Genomic DNA, 21,270 nt, shown 5'->3' on the forward strand with positions numbered 1-21,270 from the left:
AGATACCCTGTCAACTTCAGCTACCTGGTCCTCACAATCATGCAACATATGGGTATGAGAAGTACATGGTTCCTCATCACTTCCTACAACCCTTTCTGAACCAGCAAATTTGTAATCTGTGCCAACCAACCTTAATGAGTGTACCTGAATAGTCTGGTTCCCATGGTGTAAAATGGCTGATTTACTATCTTTACCCATAACTTTTCCCGGGCCTTTCCACTCGTTAAGTCCTTCTCTTTTATAGTATACCAAGTCTCCCTGTTTGAAAATTGTTTCCGATGGCCATACATTGTATCTTCAGGCTCGCCAAATTCTCTGAAACTTTGACTTTAAGAAATGCTCTGCTGCCTGCATGTAGTGTACTTAAATCCTCAAAAAAGGTAGAGCTAATCATAGTTCCCTCCCAAGCTGGGGGATGATCACTCAGGACTGAAGGAATTTTTGCATTTCTACCAAAAACCAACTGATATGGACTATAGCCCCCAACCATCTGCAGTGAATTCTTGGCATGGACAGCCCATGCCAGAGCAGATGTTAATTTACAGCTTGGTCTATCTGGTAAAATCTTATGAAGCATCTCATCTATCATCGCCTGATTCCTTTCACACACTCCATTGCTAAAGGAGCTTTCTGCTACTGTATTGAGAACTATTATATTCATGTTTTTGTACATATCCTGAAACTCATCGTTAGCAAATTCCGCCCCCCCCCCCACCCCCCCCCCCCCACCGCATTATCAGCAAGGAATTTTGCTGGTGGTCCCAATCCAGTCTCTATCCACTTTTCCATAACCTAATCCACATTTATTTTCTTTACTATAGTATATATGATTGTCAACTGGCCAAATCTACAAAATGCAAAATAAAACTCTTTTTTTGTTTAAATTCCACACCTTTAAATCCATCGCCACAACTTCACTGAAATCCCTTGCTAAGGGTAGACGCACGATCAGCTGTGTCGGGGTCCTTCTGTATTTCTTATATATAATCACACCTATCGCTTATTGCCTCTATAAAGTTAGTGGACTCTCCATCCCTTAGCAAAATTTTTGATCTTTGTGAAGGGTGGGCAAACTGCCAATGCAATTTTAACACAATTAGCTTTTTGTCTTGTAAATTATTATCCCCTGATGCTAATAGCACTTCGTTAATTTCCTTAGTAGAAAAGTTAGGTTTCATTAAAGGAATATAGTAGAGTATAAATCCACAGGGTTTTCCAAATACATTGGCCATTTTCCATGTCCAGCTTCATTTGCGCTTTCTTCATCGATGGCCTGCTCAACAGTAACCGAATTTCGCTAGATATTACACCCCTGCTGATGAAATGATTGACTCCAGCTATCTTACAGGGAATCACTACCCTTTAAGATTTTAGGGTATTATCATCTCCAAATCTAAAACTGGTGGAACTATCAAATTCCTTAACCTTATTCTGATCCGTGTCATTTAAAGGAATCCAGGTAGCATTTTAACCAGTCTATTCCACAGACTGTAGAGGTGTATCCGCTATCTAGCACTGCATAGTTGAAGGGATCTACAGCCAAGACATTCATCGTCGGGGTGAAACTTCTTGTAACTAATGCCCTCTCTTTGGATAATATCTTCATCTTCTTCTGAGTCTTCTGTCTCACGTTTAATTTCCAACACCTTGTTGTATCGTTTAGGACAGTTCATTGCATAATGGTATTTTGAATCCATAAGACCATAAGACATAAGAGCAGAAATTAGGCCATTCAGCCCATCGAGTCTGCTCCGCTATTCAATCATGGCTGATACATCCAAAACACCAACTGACCACACCCTGGGCATTTCTGGGTTTCATTCTTTTGTTGTAATTCCCCAATTCTTTTCTCCTGCCATAACTGTCAAAGATGTTTCTGTCCTCATTGTTTCTAATTACAAATCTCCTTTCGTACTGACGCCTGTGTCTAGACTATCTTACCATCCTGTTAATATTGTATCTGCCTTTTTCTGTCTGACCACCAAATTACCCATTTACACATTGAACACTGCCAGAAAGGAATGTTTTCCAAGGGATTTTAAAAAATCTTCCAACATCTGTTCTAGCAGTGTGTATATTTCCACAAATTTAACTCCCATCAAAACTAGAAGCCTGTCCACATTCGATACTCTGATGCAGTCCAGTAACTTAAATCCAGCACTGATTTGGAAATTTTCAGACTGAATTTTTGCAATCTTGCATATAGTCTACTGAATTCCATTATGTAATCTTTTTTGGACTATCCTCCAACTTTCTAAATTTGTCAAAACCTGTTCACGCTTCTTAAGCACTTAATAAATCATCCTTTTGATAGATTTTATCCATAAAATCTAAAAATGTTTCCAAACCTTCATCTGTGTCCAAATGTTCAGGCTCCAACTCCAAAAATACTTTGCATCTTATTTTGCTTTTGTGTGGTAAGGAAAGTGCCAAAGCCATTCCCTATTTTTTCTTCAGCAAGGACATAACAAGTGTCCACATAGTTACTTCATTCTTCCATTGCTCATAGGATTCACTCTCAGAAAACATCGGTGGGTAATCATAGCCTGACACTCTACATTTTGATTCAGCCATTTTTGAGTGACTCCAAAACACACTGCTCTCAAAGTTAACTCCAAATACAGTCTTTTGTCTGAAGAAAGCTTAGTTTCCAATCTTTTTACTTACAAGCAGCAACCATCCTCTGCTACCACTGTTAAACTTCAATAGCTGTTTGGCAATAAAGACCGAGACCAAACCAGATTCCTTCAAATAGAGTTTTATTTCTGGTGCATAAAAGTCTCTACAGAGAGAACTTGTCTCACCTGTTATCCCTTTTATACGCCCAAATGGGTACTTAGGGTTGTTAACTGATAATTAGCAATTGAACTCCTTGTGAGTTAACTGTTTCCTTCCCCAACAGCCACTGCCTCCCTGGTGACCCTGCCATGTAATGAAGAGCTGCTGAATTCTGATTGGCTGGCTGACCTTCTGCCCCTGGGGTCCTTGATCCTGGGGAAGGCCTGCCACTACCCAGTTAAGTGCCTAATTGGCATTTAATGTGGCAGGTCTTCCCAAAATAAAGCAATGTGGAGCTCTCACCAGCTCTCCAGCCAGCGGTCAAAACCACCATCACCTACATTAAATTCCGCCCATTGCTTGGAATCTCTAATGTAATGGTTTAAGTGATTGAAATGCCTACAGCCCTTTTAAAGTTTAAAAAAAACCTTCAGCAGATTTAACTCAAGAGAAAAAGAAGCCCCCACCTGATCAAGGACTCCTTTGATTGACAGGATATTTGGTGTAGCTTAAGAAGAAAAAGGTCATCTAGTTTTCAATTTCATTCATTGTTTAAATTTCCCAGGGTTCATTATTGCTGAGACCATTGTGAATGCTTGGCTGAATTTCAAGAGCTCAAAAACTACTTATCTCAGCAATGGGCTCTGTTCACATTTTGACTGACAGTTTTAGGAGATTATTAAAGAATGATCTGTCTTTGATGTGGTTAGTAAAATAGATTTTATTTTACAACAGATTGACCACCTGAGGGGATTTAGATTTTTTGAATGGGTTTTATGAATGAATTTTTTTCAGTTGAAACTATGTTTGAGTGAGAGCTCTATTAGATTGTAAGATGTTTACTTTTTTTCATTGCTATTTCAAAGATATGGCTCCTGAAGACTGCCCATAGTGGATACTGGGTGAGTGGCTATGGAGGATACATGGGGGAATGGAGGCCATGGATGTATGAGAGGGCATGGGAGAGTATGAGAGGCATGGTGGTATGAGGGGGCATGGGGAATATATAAGGGCAGGAGGCTGCATGGGGGCTAGGTGTGGGGGTAAGGGGGGTAAACGTTTGAGGGTCTGACATTCATCATTAAAACTGGGCTGATGTCCCAGTAAAATGGAAGAGGATATTTCAGCCTGCTGGCCTCACCATCTGCCAGCCTCTATTGCTGTCTTGGGCCTGCCTCTGGAGGCAGCACGCCCAACTCCATCCCACTCATGCCTCTCCAATACAAAAACGTGGTGGGTGGAGGCCAATTTAAAGGAGACAGGTCTGCCGGGTTGGGAAGATTCCCCAACTTGACCTTCCCACCTCCTCCACAAAAATCCAGCACTTTCTCTCTGTATCCACTCTACCAAAACCTTTCATAATTTTAAAGACCTCCACTTGGTCACCCCTCAGCCTTCTTTAATCAAGAGAAAAAAGACCTAGCCTGTCAATCCTTTCCTGATAGATATACATTGTATTTCTTGTATCATCCTTGCAAATCTGCTCTGCACCCTCTCCAGTGTCTCTATCTCCTTTTTTTATAATACTGCAACCAAAACTGCATGCAAGTGTGGCCTAACCAAAGTTCAATACAGGTTTAGTTAACTTCCCTGCTTTTCAATTCTATCCCTGTGGAAATAAAGCTCAGTGCTTGGTTTGCTCCTTTTAATGGCCTTGCTAACTTGTGGCACAACTTTTAGTGATTGGTGTTTTTGTACTCCGAGATCCCTTTGTTGCTCTACACCACCTAGACTCGCACCTTCCAAGTAATAAGTGACCTCCCTATTCTTCATACCAAAATGTACTACGTCACGTTTATCTGTGTTGAATGTCATTTGACAATCATTTGCCCATTCTGCAAGTTTATTAATATCCTTCAGTAGTTTGTTGCAGTCCTCCTCAGTATTGACTATCTCCACCCCAGAATTTGCTGGCATCTACAAATTTAGCAATTGTATTCTTGATTTCAAAGTTCAAATCGTTAATGAAAATTGTGAATAGCAGTGGTCCCAGCACTGATCCTAGTGAAACACCACTTGCCGGCACTCTTCGGCCACTCTGAATAACTACCCTTTAGGTGGCAGCTCACCACCATCTTCTCAAGGGCAATTAGGGATAGGCAATAAATGCTGGCCTAGCCAGCGACAACCACATCCCATGAACGAATAAATTTTTTTTTAGATCCTTCCACTCTCTGCTTCTACCTTGAAGTCAGCTAGCAATCCATTTTGCCACTTGTCCACTGACTCCACCTTCTCTGACCTTATTCATTAGTCTATTATGGGGCACCTTATCGAAGGCCTTTTGAAAGTCCGAATAAATTACATCTATTGAATCATCATTGCCTACTCCCTCTGTTACCTCCTGTCATGAAAATGTACTCATTTTCATAATATTATTGTGGCTTATTGTAAAGGTAGGTTAATAGTGGGGTTTGGATTAGTTGTGTGTGGGGGTTTTAATTGAATTAGAGATGGCTAGTCTGGAACTTTTGAGTGTTTAAGGGTTTGAAATACTAAATACGTAAACATGGCTGAAGTTTTAGAATGTGAGGCGTGAAGAACATTTGCATTTTTAAACAAACCAGAGTAGTTTGAATTTCAAAGAGATAATGAATTATTACACCTAGCCATATGAAGCTAAGTCAAACAATGTGTTGATTTTTCCCAAAGGTTATTGATAATATGAGCACCATGAAAGAGTTACATTATGGAAAAAGTAAAGTTGCAAAGGCATATTGGAACAATGGGATTTACGTTAAAAAGGGAAAAACATGTATAAATGAGATGAGGTTATGTGTAAGGGAGAAGGCATTCTAAGATCTAACAAGTGTGAAAAGCCTCCAGCCTCAAGGTATCAAGTTGCTGTCTACAGGAACTGAAGCTAAGAAAACTCATCGTGAATATCCCTGTCCAGGGCATTGTGTGTGTTGCCTGAGTCTGTTGAAATCTATGTTGTTTTACTGTTGCCTTAACGGAGGTGTAACTGTGAGCTAGATTAATTAGGAGATTTAGGAGTAGTAATTTGTAGACCCATGTATGTGCTTAAAATCTTTCCTTCTATTAACAAACGTTCAATTTAGTTTTGTAAAAAGCCTCTAAGTCTTGCTGAGTTCATTACTACTTAATTCAAGGCACACATCTCGAAATAAAAATACAAATTGCAAATCAGTGGAGGCAACTGTTTCAAGATTCCCTCTGGGTTAGAGCCCATGGTGCCATGGTCCATTATTAAGGATGAGATTTCAGAATACTTGGAAGTGCATGGTAAAATCGGGCAAAGTCAGCATGGTTTCATTAAGGGGAGGTCATGCCTGACAAATCTGTTACAATTCTTTGAGGAGGTAACAAGTAGGTTAGACAAAGGAGAGCCAATGGATGTTATCTACTTGGACTTCCAGAAGGCCTTTGACAAGGTGCCGCACAGGAGGCTGCTCAGTAAGATAAGAGCCCATGATGTTATAGGCAAGGTACTAGCATGGATAGAAGATTGGCTGTCTGGCAGGAGGCAGAAAGTGGGGATAAGGGGATCCTTCTCAGGATGGCGGCCGGTGACTAGTGGAGTTCCGCGGGGGTCAGTGTTGGGACCACAACTTTTCACTTTATACATTAATGATCTAGATGAAGGAACTGAGGGCATCCTGGCTAAGTTTGCAGATGATACAAAGATAGGTGGAGGGACAGATAGTATTGAGGAGGCGGGGAGGCTGCAGAAGGATTTGGACAGGTTGGGAGAATGGGCAAAGAAGTGGCAGATGGAATACAACGTGGGGAAGTGTGAGGTCATGCACTTTGGTAGTAAGAATAGAGGCATAGACTATTTTCTAAATGGGGAGAGAATTCAGAAATCTGGAGTGCAAAGGGATTGGGAGTCCTAGTCCAGGATTCTCTTAAGGTTAACTTGCAGGTTGAGTCAGTAGTTAGGAAGGCAAATGCAATGTTGGCATTTATTTCGAGAGGACTAGAATATAAAAGCAAGGATGTGCTGCTGAGGCTTTATAAGGCTCTGGTCAGACCACATGTAGAATATTGTGAGCAATTTTGGGCCCCGTATCTCAGGAAGGATGTGCTGGCCCTGGAGAGGGTCCAGAGGAGGTTCACGAGAACGATCCCAGGAATGAAAGGCTTAACATATGAGGAAAATTTGAGGACTCTGGGTCTATACTCGATGGAGTTTAGAAGGATGAGGGGGGATCTGATTGAAACTTACAGAATATTGAAAGGCCTGGATAGAGTGGATGTGGAGAAGATGTTTGTCACAGAAGGCTGTGGAGGCCAGGTCATTGAGTGTATTTAAGACGGAGATAGATAGGTTCTTGATTGGTAAGGGGATCAAAGGTTACGGGGAGAAGGTGGGAGAATGGGGTTGAGAAACTTATCAGCCATGATTGAATGGTGGAGGAGACTCGATGGGCCAAATGGCCTAATTTCTGCTCCTATGTCTTAAGGTCTTATGGGATTTGAGCAGCTCAGCATTTACCATCCGCTGTGCCATAACACCTCCTCAAAAGATTCAATAAGTTTGGTCATGCAAGATTTGGCCTTTTGAAAATCAAGTTTACTATTCATTATTATATTTTATGTTTCTAGATGTTCTTCTATTCTCTCCCTTAGAGAAGATTCCATTATTGTTCTTGACCAATGTCAAGCTGACTGGTCCATAACTCCCTGGGCATGTTCCATCCCACTACTCAAATGTAGGAATTACATGAGCTACCACCAGCCCTCTCACACTACACTTTTTTCTAACAAATTAATAAGTATGAGCTCAGAGAAGATAAATGTCTTGGTGATGTAATTTTTCTTCACAGCTGCCTTCAAAGTTATTCAAGAATCAAATAATCAGTGATACAATTGCATCCTAGATTCTACATTTTTCCTTTTGCCCTGCTCTTTAGGAAGAAGCATCCCCATGAGATGACATTCCTATCTACCGGTCCTGAGTTCAGCCATCATACTAAATCTCATACCATTCTGGCCAAGAGTCAACTGCTCCTCAGCGTGAGCAACACAATCATATTTTAATTATCCAAGGCAGGTAATGTATTAAGTGGAAGCATTTATGTAATATTATCCTGCCCTCATCTTACTAGTACTGTGAGATTGCAATACTATGTAGATACTAATTACTTTAATGAATGTTACTGTACGAATTGCACTATTTACAAAATAAAATAGTTACTTAAAAACCATTACCCCTTTACAGAAAATCTAAAATTCTGAAGGAAGAAAATCTTTTTCCATTATTTGGCTTCGAAGTAATTGAATATCAATTTACCACAGTACGCTGCTTGTTTGGTAAGTAAACCCGAATAGTGCCACCTGCTTTGTAAGCATCTGCCAATTTCCCATCCTCAGATTCACGACGATATGCAAAGTGATGAGCAAAGGTGGGGGAAACAGATGTAGAAACGTCATGGAAAAAATCTTGCGGACTGAAACCATTACTGGTGGATTTCCAGAATCCCAGATTATACTCCATTTTGATCAGACAGGCAGGGGATCTGCAAGAAAAGCAAACACAAATTAAAGACAGAGTGATTCTTTGATTCTATACAGGCTTTCCTAAGTATTCAAAACTTATCAAGCATCTGAACATACCCATAACAATGAGGTTTGACATACTGATGCAGCAAAGAACAAAAGCTTGTGAGTTCCATTTGTTCCAGTTGACTTCAGAGCCAAGACAGCTGGTTTGGACCCCTGATTCCAATTCCTGCCAACCCTGATTGATTTTACAGTCCATGTTCATCTGAAATGGCTCCCTCAGCTTACTAAACTCTAATAGCCTACAATCCCAAAAAAACTATAGGCTTTGATATTGCATTTACTGCAGTATTCCAGAACCAGTTCTAGGCTGTGACATACACATCAGTTGTAAATTCTGAGATAAAAGCAAAAAACTGCGGATGCTGGAAATCCAAAACAAAAACAAAAATACCTGGAAAAACTCAGCAGGTCCGACAGCACCTGCGGAGAGGAACACAGTTAGCGTTTCGAGTCCGTATGACTCTTCAACAGGTCAGTTGTAAATTCTGCTTGCTCAATGCCTTTGGCAACCAATGTACCCTTTGATCTGGCTGCCACCAAGCTAAATATAACACAGCAGTGAAAACCAATCTTAAAAAAAAACAAAGCGAATCAAACAACATTCACAGCAAGCATCATGAAAGTTTACAGTTTAAAAAGTATAGAGATCTCGGGCTGCAGAGCAGCTGCTGCAATGTTCACTGACCCTGATCATACATGCCTGACGTGCTGTTTTTGATCAGATTCTTTTAGCAGATCACACTGATCCAATGTGCTGAATTCACTTATCAGAAGTCTTTTTTTAAATAGTAAGACACACAATCCATTGCAAATTCAAGTAGCCCTCCCCTACCTGTGACCACAAACTACCTAATAGATGAAGACCCGATTACTGACATCAATATACAGTTTGAATTAATGCCAGCATTATATTGAAGGAAATGATCCATCTCAATGTCAGAAACCCACGTAGCTTTGCTTTAATGGAGAGGCAATTCTTGATACAATGCCAGCATGTCTATAGAATGCCTTATAGTGGAGTGTCACAAGATGTGCTGCAAGTTTTCCCTGGATAACATTACAGCTGCACATTTTCTTGACAGGTTGTACCACTTAAACAATTAGTTTCAGCTCCTTGATAGCTTAGTTTTTAGCGTGGAACTGAGGTACACAGACCATTTAAGGTTCCACATTGAATTCTCATTCTATGTTGAGTTTGCTGATCAGCACAAGAGTCAGTGGTAGAGGCACCTCAGTATTCCTCAGCACTCCTGGGTTATAAGGGAGGAAAAGAGAAAGGTGTAACCATGAGTATTGGTTAAGGACAGTATCAGACTCAGCTGTGATAAACCTCACAAGGGAAACGGCTGTTAATTCGGTGAACATCCATCTGGCTATGGAAGAAGCTGGAGCCACAAGTCTTCAACATAGGGTTTTAAGAATAATCCTGTATAACAAAAGTACAAACTACTTTTCCCTTCCACACAGTTTTTTCTCCACACAGGTATAAACTGGTTCTTATATATGTGCCCTAATATTTCCCTAATTAGTATCAGCTGCTCTTAATCACAACTAGAAACTCTTTCGAGTTATCAACAGTCACAGATTGCAACTCTTCCAAGTACAATCACAGTTCTTGGTTTCCGGGAGTGGGACATGAACCCACAACCCTCTGATTCAAAGGCGAGGGTGCTATGGACTGAGCCACAGCTGACACCTCTAATCACAACTAGAACATGCACTCAATTGTCACAGCATTTGCAATAGTAATAATAGTCTCACAGGTGAAGAATGGTCACTTGGGTGAGAAATCAGTAGTTGCTCAGTACCTGTGGTTCTGTACCCAGTAAAAGACAGTATCTTTGTAACAGGAGGGATATTTTATATATAAACATTATACCATGTCAGCTGGTCTGTGCCATGGCAAAAAAGAATATTTGGTCAGTTCCTTTGTGCTAGAGAAGAGAAGAATTGACCAAGCTCCCAATCCTGATTACACAGGGATCCCACATGGGGGTGTGCACATGTAGGTATTTGGTGAAGACAGGAATGGGCTTAGTTGTGATATATTCCACAATGAAATAGCCTACTGCCATTCAACATCAAGACTCACATGAGTAACGTGCACATGAGCAATATGAGCAATAGGGTGACTGCCAACTGCACAAAATTATACCCACTGTGGACATGAACGCCCTCAGAAGAAGATGGAGAAAACTGGAGAAGAAAAATTGGAGCAAAAGTATATAGAAATTAATTAATATTACATGTACAATAAACAAACTGTATACCCAGCCTCTTCCGCATGGGAGCACTGCCCGCGAGAATAGTGCAAACGTCAAGACACAACTCTACTATACAATATTACAATATTCACTGAGCTAGATTTTACAGTTAGCAGTAAAACAACTGGTTCTCATATACAACACAAAAACAAAAATAGCTGGAAAAACTCAGCAGGTCTGACAGCATCTGCAGAGAGGAACACAGTTAACGTTTCGAGTCCATATGACTCTTCAACAGAACTAAGGAAAAATAGAAGAGAGGTGAAATATAAGCTGGTTTAAGGAGGGGGGGGGGGGGTGGTGAGACAAGTAGAGCCAGTGATAGGTGGAGATTGCCAAAAGATGTCATAGACAAAAGGACAAAGAGGTTCAATGGAATAACTCTGGTGAACAACGACAGCTTTTCCATCATTAGCACCATAAAATCCAGGTCAATGATCCAGTCACACATTTATCCTCTAAAGAACAACTAACCGCTGAAGTATTAATCACAGCACTTGTCGCAAAGATAGTTATCTGACATTCTGGTTTATTTAGCGAGGGCAGCTGTGAGCTCAGGAACAGGTGTTTGATCACAGGGATTTGTATAACATCGTCCTGCTGTCATTAAAATCAAGTCAATTAAAGTTTACTCACCTTTGTTTTGTTTTATTTCTGGTTCCAGATCAAGCAGACAGAAAGAATAAGTGAAGGGGGTTTTGATTTCATCCCACAACTCCATGCTGGACCAATCAACAGCTTATGCTCAAGTGAAAATGTCAGGGAAGGGCAATAGATTCTGACCTTGCCAATGATGTCCACATCCCGTGAATGAATAAATTAAAAACATTTATTTTTCTTTCTTTGATGCCTGATCATTACAGAATCAAATGCAATTTAATGCCCAGTCTACATATAGAAACATCGGAGTAATGAGCCAATCAATCCCTCAAGCTTGTTCCAACATTCAAAGAGATAATTTGTGCCTCAACTCTATCGATGGACCTTGTCTTCAAACAGCCATTTCTCCTTGATAGCCTTACCTAACAAAAATCTATTAATCTCAATCTCGAAAATTTTAATTGACCCATCATCCACAAACTTTTGGTGAAGGAGTTCCAGATTTCTATTACTGTTTGTGTGAAAGATTGTTTCCTAATTTTCACTCCTAAATGGTCTAGCTCTAATTGGAAGTTTATGCCTTATGGCTTTGGACTCCCGTCAGAGGAAGTGTAAGATATAGAATTTTAAAAACATTTTAAGCACATCTATTACATCTTTATTCAACCTTCTAAATTCAAAGGAATGGTAGCCAAGTTTATGGAACCTGCGGATTTATAATCATCATTCTGGCATCTGGTGAATTTCCGCTATATTCCTACCAAGGTCAAGATATCTTTGCCGAAGTTCAGAGCCCAAAACCGAATACACTACTTCAGATGAAGTCTGACTAGGGCTTTCTAGAACTAAAGCATCACTTCCTTGCTTTTGAATTCCAGCTCACTTGAGATAAAGGCCAATATTTCATTAGGTACTTAGATTATTTGTTTACCCCTCTACACTAGCAGTTAGTGATTTGTGTACATGAACACCTAAATCCCTTTGCTCTTAGTCTCTCACCATTTAGAAACTATTCTGATTTGCCTTTCTCTGATCCAAAGTGGATAACCTCATACTTCCCTGTATTGACTCCATTTGTCAGGTGTCAGCCATGGCTCAGAGGTAGGAATCTTACTGGCATCAGAAGGCTATGAAACCAAATTCTATTCCAGAGACTTGAACATAATATCTAGGCTGACGCATAATTACTGAGAGAGTGCTATACTGTCAGAGGTACCATCTTTCAGATGAGACATTAAACCAAGGTCCCATCTGGCCTCTTAGGTGAATGTAAAAGAACTTATACCACTTTTCAAAGGAGAGCAGGAGAGTTTTCCCTGGTGCCCTGGCCAATAACTACCCCGTAAAAATAGATTATCTGGTTAATATTAAACTGTTGTTTGTGGGAGCTTCTTGTGCCCAAATTAACTACCATGTTTCTTACATTACAACAATGGCTAACTGCACAACAAAAATACTTCATTGGCTGTAAAGCGCTTTGGCATGTCCCAAGATCCTGAAAGGCAATTTAAATTCTGTAGTTTGCTGTAGTTTTTGCACGCTCAAAATGTCCCTTTGTAGCCTCCTGCTCCCATCCACACAACTTACTGTGTCTCCTAACATATTGTCAACTTGGAGATTGAAATTTCTATTTCTTCTTCAAAGTCATTTATATATATATGGTGGAAATCTGAGGTTCCATTACAGATTCTTAAGAAACACTATTTGTCATATCCTGAGAAACAGAGTCATTCCTTTTATCACTACTCTTGATTCCTACCATTCACCCAATTACCAACCCAAGTCACAATGGTCACCTTCAATTCCATGCGCAATAATGTTCTCTTGTGCTGAATCTTACCAAATGTCTCCATAATTCTTCACTGCTTATCCAAATTTTATTTAAATGCTTGTGGCAGTCTATTAAAAAAAGACCCCAAGTCTATGAAACAAATACCAATTTCCCTGATATCAGCTTCAAGCAATGATACAACCACTGTACAACAAAATGTGGAATGTCTCCCAAAACAGCAGTCAGAATAAGCACTGAACCAAAATAAAACATTTATCTTGCTCATTTTTCTCCCCTTTTTTCCTGAAGGATGCCATTCCACCATCAGTCTTCCAGAACCTTGACCTTCACGCAAATCTAGGCGTTACCAGGCAGCCATGGCTGAGTAGGTAGTACTCTCGCTTCTGAATCACAAGTTCCTCAATTTAAATTCCACTCCAGGGTTTAAGCACATAAATCAAGGCTGACACTCCAGTGTAGTATTGAGGGAGTGCTGCACTGTTGGAGCTGCTGTTTTTTGGATGAGACTTTAAACCAAAGCCCCGAGGCCTGCTCATGTGGATGTAAAGATCCCATGATGTTATTTCAAAGAAGAGCAAGGGAGGTATCCCTGATTCCCCAGCCAATATCTATCCCTCAATCAAAATCACTGTGACATTTTATCTGGCCATTGTCATATTGCTGATTGTGGGAGCTTGCCGAGGCTAAGTGCAAATTGGCTGCCATGTTTCCTATGTTACAGCAATGACTACATTTCAAATAGTTCTTTGTTGGCTGTAAAGCACTTTGAGACATCTGGTGGATGTGAAAAGCACTACATAAATGCAAGTCTTTCTTTTCTTTCATTCAAGTTAGGGGCACATACCACCCAAACTTGAACTTTCCACACTGACAACTACCAGTGTAATCTTAGGCAGTTGACTGCTATGTAGTGACCACAGTTACAAGTGCACATCCTTAGAGGTTGGGAGAAGGCAGGATTGGGCAAAATCTTTGATGCCCTTCACAGCCAAACATCCCAACAACACTCACAACCTAGGCTCACAGGTGGAAGACTGATATACCAGCAAAGGTCAGTGCTCCAGATGGTGAGAAAAGAGAAAAATTAAAAATGTAAATACATAAAGACAAATAGAGATTATAATTAAAGCACACACATGAAATGAATAATTTTTCCAATTCCATCTAGATGATTATTTAGGGAACACTACAATTAGTTCAATTCCTTTTTAAAATTATTTATTGTGCAAATTCAGAGGGATGGAATATCTTAAAATAATGCAGGACATTTTGTTTAGCTTGCCTAGAATAATTGAGAGCTGAGCAATCCCACTCACAAAAGCCAAGAGAGAAATTGGTTTGTAAAATTGAAAGATCTACTGATGAGTGAGGAGGGAAAGAAAACTAATCAGATCAACACACCAACTAATCCCAGAGCACTTGATGCTGACACTGTAGTGTCCATTCCCTCGTATGAAAAAGTCACTGAATTAATAGCTTCATACTTATTTAAGATCAATGTTGTACAAGTTTTTTTTGTCCATAGCTTCTTGATTTAAGGCTGCAAATGCAAGTGGTCCAAGTATTGGTTTCAAAACTGTATTTCCAAACAGATCTTTTTTTTAAGAAATTAACTGACTCACCCACAGAAGAGACAGCTAAAACAAATCAGAGTTGATGCACATTTAGTTTTCAAGACAGTAAAATGGAAAAAGAAAACAATTTTTTTTAAAAATTCTGTACTTCTTGCACCCTGGCCTTTAAGCCACAAGAAGTGAACATCAGTAAAAACAATCTTTTTAAGTAAGTGACAACATGTCCTAGCCTGTATCTGTAATCAGTGTGGGCTAGATTATACTGCTGTGGTGTGAACATTTGTTTCTGTAAATTTAGCAGAGTACAAATGCAAACTTAGAACAATAGCAGATATTGTCCTTGTTTGATAGTGAGATTTGTTTCAAGCCAAACAAGAAAAATGGATGAAGTGAATGCAGCTTTATCAAACTCATAAATGTATGCATTATTCCACTCTAGTAGATCCACATCTATGATGGAATGCGTGTAATATTAAAACATCTGGAAAATATTATGACAGTTTTAAAACCAAACTTTAAAAAAAAACTAAGGCTCAGCTTATAATTGTTTTTGTTCATCTCTTAATTTACAGAACTGCATCATGTCATCTGCATTTAATATGATTATGAAAGTTAAACAGATGTAACATTTAAACAGTTTACATTCCTTAGATTGTAGATGCCTCTTTAGCGTGCTATTAAGCAATTTCCAAAATTCAACACAGTGTGCTTACATCACAGGCACTGTACAGTTCTAACCCATTAAGTAGGTCAGGAGCTCTCATGTTGGAGCATTTATTGAATCCTAAGCCAATTTGTACATTTTTTAAAATGTATGCAATACCAGTCTCAAATCACAATGTTCTAAGAGGAATCATGTAAAAACATAAATATTTTGATGACTGTATAGTTCAAATAGTTATAAAAGCATCTGCTTATTGCAATATATATGTCCTACTAAGAAAATTCTAAGGTTTGGGTCAAAAGAACATTTGATAACAATAGGAAGTCTGTATGGTGAAATGTGGAGAAATATGCTGATTGCTAAGTGACAATGAATCATCTTGCTGCAGTGTAAATTCTAATCTAACTGCATTTTGCTTGCTAGAGCACTGAGCATCAGAACTCAAGAACCACTAGAAGCTCCAGTTCCTAAATCAGTCAGATTTATATGGACCCATAAACATTACATTCAATAAAAAGGTCATGAGGTCACATTGTCAGAAATGACAGATTTGCTTCACAAAGGATGAGACAGCAAGGCCAGATAGTCCTCTATGATTGAATGAGATTCACTACTAGCTGCAGTCTGTCAACACATAGACTGGCCAAGGCAAGCCTATCTTACAGGAAAAGTGAAACTATAACTCTGATGATATTTCGAACACAATTATCTAACTGATTAAAATCAAATAAAATAAAAAGAATGCACTATTTTCACCCACAATTTGTTTGAAATATATTGTGTGATATTCAATATAAAGCTCAAAAACAGAAGTTTCATTTTTTATAACAATCTTCAAAACTGCTTTGTATAAGCAAAAAATGTAATTGGATTTATCTGGAGCCATAGCAAAGAATTCTATCCTTAACTGTGAGCCTCTGTTGCTTTCGAAATACACATATCAAACTCTAGAATATTTTACAGGAAAATAATTTCATAATGTGCTTCTTAATGAAGGACAATTAAAGTTGCTCTGCAAACCATATCTTTGCCAAAAAAAAAATGCATCTTGATTATACTTTGCTATCCATACAGATGCTTACAGTTACCATGAGGTTAAAGGAGACGGTAGGCAGTTCAAATGGCAAGGTTCTCTTCTAAAACAAACACAAAGAAATGAATGAGCTAAAGCAAATCTGTGGCACTATTCAGTACCTATAGAAGTACAGTGTGGGTTTAAGATAGCCATTCAACTTCATTTTGCCCCAAGATTATTGCATTACATTTAAAATGAAAAAATATGGCAAGTGGAACTTAGCCTACTCTGGGGCTGAATTCACAGATTCAATCCACCCCCCCCCACCCCCCCCACCCCCAACTGCACCCACCACCCTCCCCATTTATAGAAATACTGAATACACAAACTAAATATCTTAGATGTGCAAGAAGACCTCACTTTATGGTGCTCTTACATCATGCATTAAAATATATAGTGTTTAGTTAGTCTAGATTTAGTATTAGACTCTGAAGATTACTTCATACACTAAAACTACAGTTCTGTTTTTAGAACCGTGTTAAAAAGTGCTGACTGTAACAAAAACTGTGTTGTATTATGTGCCCTGCTCCTGGCAATGTGGTCTCTTGGAATCATGCCAAGTACAATCCCCTGTTGAAAGTCTGGTCGGCACTGTATTAACAGGGCCTATGCAAAATGGTACACCTACAGATTATTTTCATTAAATAAAAGGTTTTAACCATTTAACAATGAAACTTAAGAGTACACCATATCCATTCGCTGAAGCCATGTTTATATACCATGCAGTAATGGTATATTGATTTTAAATTAAGACAGAAAAATAGGACTAGAGGGTGTACATTTAAATCAGAGAAAAGTATATTTAAAAGTTGTTCCAGGAAGAACTTCTTCACTAAAAGAGTGATAACTGTTTGGAGTAATCTAGTCCTGGAAAGAAACATTCTGAACAATATCATCTAACAATCTATCGATTGATTTCAAGGCATAAGATCATTCAGATTTTTGAAATACCAGTCTCCCATTGATTATTGCCTCAGGGTGAATAAATTACCCATCATATTTCATATGAATTGAGGGTGATGAAAAAGAAATGTTATAACATACGTAAGTGAAAGCCAATGGGTCATGCATTAGATGTACGTTGGTATTGGCAAGACGTTTAAGGTACTTTCTACCCTTCTTTGTTCAAGATGTTGGGTAGGTTAACTGTTCCCAGAGCACTGCTCTGTGTCTCAGCGCCACAACTTTGCAGAGATCAGCCATAGAGCTTTTTCTCTTTAAGAAGTTTGCAAATTAGGACCATTTTAATGGAGGTTCAAGTTTGAGGTCAATAAAATATGTTTTCTATAAAATAATCTTAATTTAAAAGGTCACTTGAAACGTCTGGCAGTGTGAAAACACCTATATTAACTTGATGGCGATGCACTGCAAATTTCAGTTTCTCAGTCAGCTCAACGGAACTCCTTCTCAGTAAAATGCCGACTTTAAGCATTTCTATTTTCCGTTGATGTCAATTAGAATTTAAACATAAGCCAAATCAATTTGCTACAGGGCTCTGCGTGGTATTCAGTGCCAATTAATCTAATGCAGGGATTGCTCTGGCCATTCTCCAACTTGCAAATTGCTAATACTGGGCTTTATGCAGCTAAATATATTTTCAAATGACTAAAAGGCTGGTGAAAAAAACCATTGTGTCACAGCATCACAGCTAGTGCTATGGCATTTGAACTTTAAATGTAGTGGCTTCACTGGCTGTCTTTTTTTTCCATGTAGCTGTTCTCCAAGGTTATCATCTATATACCCTGTGATCCAGGTCTAGTTCTCCAAATCTACAAAGAACCGGAGATTCATGATGAACTGCAAAGCCATTCCTAAAGATTTTTTTCAAAAAAACCATTGATAAATCTTCTAAATTGTTCGAAACACAAATATTCTACCAGACTGTATTAGAAAATCATAATATTTATTCTACTGGAAAATTTCTAATGGATTTCTTGGAATTGCCTGTATATTAATCCTACTTACTTTATAGAACTATATGAATCAATTCCAAATAAATTCACAAGAAAATTTAAGTGGTGCATTATTATTATTTTTCTCGAACCTAGAATTATTCTCTATTGTCAGACTGCTTGTATGACATTCAGTCCTGGGTGAGCCAAGATTTCTTTCTATTAAGCACTGGGGAAGACCAAGCTATTGCCTTCAGTTCCTGCCACAAACTCCATCCCCCTCCCTGGCTGAACCAGACTGTTTGCAAACTCTCCATCCTATCTGACCCTGAGCTGAGATTCCAAACCCAAATGCAAGCCTACCTCTACATTCCGAATATCACCCATCTCCAACCACACCTAAGCCCATTGACTTGTCTATTCCAATGCTCTCCTTGCTGAATACCACCTTCCAAAAATTTAAGATCAACCAAAATTCCGCTGCTTCTATCTTAGCTTATGCCAAGTCCCATTCGCCCTATCATCACTGGTCGCTGACCTACACTGGGTCACAGTCCCCAGAATGCCTTCATTTTAAAATTCTCATCCTCATATTCAAATCCCTCCACAGTCTGGCCACTCCCTGGGCTGGATTTAATGGAGGTGACAGGGAGCTCTGGAGAGCCAGTGGGAGCTTCGCATCACCTCTTTTAGGGAAGGCCCACTGAATTAAGTGCCAATCAGGCACGTAACTGGACAGTGTGGGCCTTTCCCAGGATCAAGGATCCCCAGGGGCAAAAGATTGACCAAGAGCTGCCAGCCAATCAGAGGAGGGGATGCAGTGGCTGCTGTCGATACAACACCCACCCAAGGCCGAGATTGTCACTGGATTCCAGGCCACAGGTAAGTGAAGGCGAGTGTTGTAGAGTGGGGTGACAAGTCGGCAGCAAGGGCAATCCTGATGCTGGATCCCTTAATCAAGCACTGAATGCCTTTGAAGGAGGGACCCCAAAATCCCCCTCCTTCTCGCATGCAGCCCTCCCCGCATGGCAAGCCCCTACTACCCACTGCTGGGTTAATACCATCAGCTGCGGGACAAGGCCCTTAAGCGAGCATTATATGCCGAGTTAAGGGCCTCAACAGACAACGGCCATCCACGGACCTTCCCACCATTGACTTAATTGGCGTGGAGGCAGAAAGACTGAAGGGTTCCCACCCCCCATCCTCCTTCCTGATTAAACACTCCCCCCCACCACCACCTCACCTCACACGGGGGAGGGCATTAAATTTTGCCTCCTATCTCTGTAGCCACCTCCAGCCCTTCAAGCCTTGTTCCTCCAAATCTGGCCTCTCATCTTGCAAATCATGTCTGAAGCTGTCTAGGCCCTAAGCTCTGGAATTCCCTCCCTAAACATCTCTGACACCCCATAATCTCTCCCCTCCTTTAAAAACCTTCTTAAAAAATTACCTCTTTGACCAAGCTTTTTGTCATTTGTACTGATCAGCAGAATCTTCTGGTTCCCACAGAAGCCGGTTTGAAGGCGTAACTGGGAGCAGACTTGGAGATCAGGATGTCAGTCAACAGCCAAACACATTCCCTCCTCCGAGCGATCTTGCTGGAAGCAGGTTAGCACCAGCAGCGGCTACCTGCCTAACAGCGATGGGTGGCCAGTAACCATCAACTAAGGGTCCAATGAGGGAGCAAGGAGGACTCCACCAGGATCTTTCTGGCATCGGAGGGGATTCCCGCAGAGTGCTGAGCCTGGCAGGCCAGATGGCCATTGCACACAGAGAGAGGGTCCATGGCCCAATGACAGGGATGTGAGCAGGAAAGGCTGCACTTGTAGCCCAGACAAATCCTCCGGAGGAGTTTTCCCTCTGCTCTGATAGGCTACTAGCTTCGTCACTCTTCATTTCTGAAATATTATGTATGTTTCCAAGGACGCCGCTATTTTGGGGAGCTCTCATGCAGTCCTTTCTGCTGGAGCAACACCCACCTCTCGCAGGAGGGATGCCCGCCTTCGAAAGCTGTGGACCTCTGATTGGGCCTGCAGCCTCAGGAACCTGCCCCTTATTCTTAAGTCAATGGTGGACACAGAGGAGTCACTTAGGAGGCTGACCAGAGTATGCACTGCAGATCCTGTGGGTTTGGGTCCTGGAAATCGTCCCAACTCCTGAAAATAAACAATCCCCAGCAGATTCCGAGCGATAGCTCCTCCTTTGGCGCAGTGTCAATTTTTGTCTGATAGCATTCCCGTGAAAAGCCTCGGGCCATTTTACCCCGTGAGAAGCCTCGGGCCATTTTACCAGGTTAAATGTGGGAGAGTAATGCAAGCTGTTATTAAGCTGTACAAAGGTTGAGGTTTGACACTCTGTCGTTTACTGAGTCAGCCAATCTCAGGGCAGCAGCAGTGATGAAAAAAAATGGCCTCAGGATCCCAGGGCTAGATATGTGGAAGAAAATTTGTCATACTGCACTTCTGTTGGAAATGTGTGTGTCAACATTATAATTTGATGGTCATGTAATTTGCCAACAGTATTTACTGCTCAAGCTTCCATATGAAGAGTAGGCACTTGAGCAAGGACCAGAGGACCACTGCCACCCATAAAGCATAAGTCAACAACTTCTGGAGAGAAAGGGTAAGGAGTGAGAAAAAAGATGAATAAATATCCTATTTTAATACATAAATAGTAATTCAGTTCTACGGTAATCTACAGCTCAGCCTTCATTAGAGTTATGATCTTTCCCTTCGTGTCTTAACAAATTTATCCAGCAAGTAACTGAGCCATTTAACCAGAGGTCTAAAGTTTGAACCTAGAACTATGCTGAATCAGCTGATCTCCATCAGGGTGATGGTTGTCAGGGAGGAGGGGGGCCACAACTTGCTCAGATATCCTGGGTTAGGACAGGGAAATCAACCATAGTGGCCACTAAAGTTTGTTTGTGAATGCATGTGTATTGGATTCCAGGGAGGACAGCTTCAGGCTAGTTGTGATGTCCCCAGGGTCGAGGACTCACTGCCGAGGTTCAGGCGAATAATGGTAGCAGATGTGTAACGTTCCTGTTAAAGTAAATTTCTCTGGTAGAACTACCATTTTCAGTGGTGCTGAGCTTCAGCTGCA

The 21,270-nt window shown here is 40.3% G+C and overlaps 1 protein-coding gene across 4 annotated transcripts in view; it reads right to left on the bottom strand.

Annotated features, from left to right (window-relative positions):
- The window catches only part of LOC144681648 (RAF proto-oncogene serine/threonine-protein kinase-like), an 82,318-nt gene that overhangs the window by 54,314 nt on the left and 6,734 nt on the right, over positions 1-21,270 (bottom strand). For 3 of the 4 annotated variants that reach the window (XM_078543437.1, XM_078543434.1, XM_078543435.1), the window contains exon 2: positions 8,036-8,261. In XM_078543437.1, coding sequence (XP_078399563.1) covers positions 8,036-8,239 — 204 coding nt within the window. In that variant the 5' untranslated portion in view covers positions 8,240-8,261. Of the gene's footprint in view, positions 1-8,035; positions 8,262-11,207; positions 11,230-21,270 lie in introns of those variants that run through there. The other variant, XM_078543438.1, reaches the window with a different exon arrangement.

The sequence above is a fragment of the Cetorhinus maximus genome, chromosome 6, assembly GCF_964194155.1.
Source record: "Cetorhinus maximus chromosome 6, sCetMax3.hap1.1, whole genome shotgun sequence".
Classification (NCBI taxonomy): Eukaryota; Metazoa; Chordata; class Chondrichthyes; order Lamniformes; family Cetorhinidae; genus Cetorhinus; species Cetorhinus maximus.